Below are 3,210 nucleotides of genomic sequence, written 5' to 3' on the forward strand. Positions count from 1 at the left end.
ACTTTTAACGCACGTACTTTTTAGATTAAGAGCACGACATGAGGTTGAGCTTTTTAGGAGTCGTTTTGCCAAAGATCTTGAGGAATTTACCATTGGCGAGTGGAATTCGAATAATCTTGTCATAACAAACAACTTCGGCACGATGCAAGGATAACCAACCCATGCCTACTATGATGTCGAGGCTTCCCATTTTCATTGGGATGAGGTCGATCGAGAATTTACGCTTGCAAAAAGTGAGGATGCAATTGCGGATAACCTAATCGATGGTGATAGAACTACCATTGGCGACTTCGATGAAAAAATGTCGAGAAAATTTAGTACGAGGTACAGCAAGGGTAGTGTTGGGATGAGAAATGGATTAACGAAGATTAGAATCTTCTCAACCTCCCTGATAATGGCTAAGTATGAACATCGGGCACATTTGGACATTCGAGCAAGCTTTTACTTAAGCCTAGCAAGGTATTTTGCCTTTCGGGCAAAGTTATCTTCTTGAAGTCTTCTTTAGTGACAATCCGAGCAGGGTTCACTATGTCTAGCAAGGTTGATCTTCAAAGCCAAGCAAGGTTTGCTTCTGAATAAGCTCTTGGCTAACCAAGATTCTGAAGCTAAGTATTTGGAAGATCTAGCAAGGTTCTTCAATAAACAGTGGTCCGAGTATGCTTGAAAAAAAGTTGATCAAGAAATATTCTAAGGACTTTCTCAAGCAAGGTTCAACTCCGAGAAAGCTACAGTGCTACCAGCACAAGTCAAACAGTGTTACCAGCACACTTCAGTTTGCTTAATAAGTTATCCATTAACAAAGAGTTGAAGGGATTCATGAAGAACAGTTTGATCTTAAGACCATATCGAGCAAAGTTTGCTATGGTCAAGAAGATTGAAGTCTGCTATGTGAATATTTTCTAAGGAAAATATTCTGAGTAAAGTCTACCCGGAGAACTGTTCCCCAGCACACTTTGGTTACCAGGTCTGCTCGAAGAAGACAAAAGTTGCAAAGCTTACTCGAAGACCTGTTTTACTCTTAGAATCTTTTGTAATATGTTTTCTGATTATGTAACAATGATTAGGGTTTCTAGAAGGAATAACAGCTGTCAGGAGACAGGCCTATAAATAGAATTATCTAGGGCACGCCTCCTAACGATAAGGCTAACAACGACAAGATAACCTGAAATATTCCTTACCTTGAGTGTGACGGCTGATTTGTACGGATAAACATTCCTTACAGAAACCCTAATCGATTTGCATTTGTATGAATCTTTCTATAAATGGAAATCTTTTGAGTTAATTTTTGTGTGTGTTACCTTAGCGTTTATTGTGCAACAAATAGTGTGTTAGTGATTCCGCCGTTAAATACTATTGTTCTTACCTTATATAGTTGATCGTTAACCTTCTTGCCAACACTTTATAGTGTGGGTTGCGACATAATCATGAGAAATATCTTATTGAGAGGGACTGACAAGTGGTATAAGAGCTTTTTGCTGCTATTAAGGTTAAGAACTGTTGCAGATCTGAAGACGAAGAATAACGTAAGCAGGACACTTTTTCATTGAAATCTGACGTCAACAACTCGGTTCTTCAAGATCCACAATATTTTGGTGTTTTCTTTCTCTCTTCTGAATTAAATTTTTAATTTTTGCTTAAGATCTTGCTCCAATCTGACTAGATTCATCAAATCTAAAGATTTTATCTACAGATCTGATTATTTCTTAAGAAAATTTTAAAATTTGTTTAAATTTATCAACTGTTTATCTCTGTTTTATCAGAACATTTTAAAATCTCAAAATGTCTGGTTATGATGAGCAAGGGGTCTCAACTAACAACATTCCAAGGTTATATGGACAGGAAAACTACATAAAGTGGAAAGTTCTTTTTGAAACTGAAGTTTGCTACAATGAATTAGACATGTGGAATTCCATCAAGAATGGGCCATATGTACCTAATGGAACAAATGCCAACCAAGTTGTTGAAGCAAGAATGAGGAAAGTGGATGACAGAGCTCTTGCTATGTTAAAATTGGGCCTGCCATGGGAAATTCTGACTAAGGTGGCTCACCATGCCACTACTAAAGCCATGTACGATGCCATTCTGGAAATGTTTGAAGGCAACTCTGAATTAAAGAAAATCAAGAATGAGAGGCTTAAGCAGCAGCTGGATAGATTCAAATACAAAGATGGTGAGAGGCTGAAGTCAGTTTTGGAGAGATACCTTGCTATAGTCAATGAGATAAGGACTACTGACTATGTGGTCACTGATTTGGACTTAACCATAAAGTTACTGTCATCTCTGTCAAAAGAATGGTACACAGCAAGCAAGTTCATCAGACAGAAACCGAATTATGAAGAATTGAAGCTTGATGATGTGGTCTGCTTTCTCCAAGCCGCTGAAATTGAAATGATAGAAAATGAGATGATAATAGAAGACAAACCTTGTTTCTAAGTGTCTAATGCACTTATTGCTCCTATGGGAAACATGTCTATGAAAAACCAACAACAAATTCCAATCATTGAAGAACCAAATGAACATGTTGGTGATGCACCAAAAGGCTTTGTTGGTGGTAGCTCAAGTAGTCAAGGAAGGTTCAATGTCCATCTCATAGATAATGATTCGGCCTCAATGGCAAGTAGACATGCACCTTTTGTTGGTGGAAATGGAGGTCATGGATCTGATTACCAAGCATTATTCTCAATGTTCACTGAATCATATAATGCTTTTGTAGCCAAGAATATGTTCCATACTAGCATTGTTCAAGATGATTTAGAACAGATTGATGCTGATGATCTTGAAGATATGGACTTGAAGTGGCAGGAAGCAATGTTGGCTTTAAGAAGTAAGAGGCTGTATAATAGGACTGGTAGATCCCTTCTATCAGGTCCTAATGAAAGAATTGGGTTCGATAAGTCAAAGGCCATTCGTTATAACTGCCAAAGACCTGGACATTTTGCCAGAGAATGCAGCTAACAAGACAGTTTAATAACAATCAAGGTCAGCAATTTGAACCAAGAAATTAGAACCAATTTCCGAATCAGTACCAACAAGGTCAGGCAAGAACATTCAACAATAACCCCAACTTCAACAACTATCAACCTCCACAACAGAACAATCAACAAGTTATACCTCAGAATCAGAACTATCAGAAAAACAACAATCATAATCCTCTAGTTGGTCCCAACAACACCAACATAAGCAATCAGAACCAACCTGGAAACCAAGGAA

The 3,210-nt window shown here is 37.9% G+C and overlaps 1 protein-coding gene across 1 annotated transcript; it reads left to right on the forward strand.

Moving 5' to 3' along the window:
- The first annotated feature begins 1,779 nt into the window (after positions 1-1,779).
- On the forward strand, positions 1,780-2,433 carry LOC143602878 (uncharacterized). The gene has a single exon (XM_077079856.1). It carries the CDS (start codon positions 1,780-1,782, stop codon positions 2,431-2,433), a length of 654 nt encoding a protein of 217 aa, XP_076935971.1.
- The last annotated feature ends 777 nt before the right edge of the window (positions 2,434-3,210 follow it).

Source organism: Bidens hawaiensis, unplaced genomic scaffold (genome assembly GCF_021521415.1).
Source record: "Bidens hawaiensis isolate Kalapana, Puna unplaced genomic scaffold, B.hawaiensis_p1.1 tig00059996_1, whole genome shotgun sequence".
NCBI lineage: Eukaryota > Viridiplantae > Streptophyta > Magnoliopsida > Asterales > Asteraceae > Bidens > Bidens hawaiensis.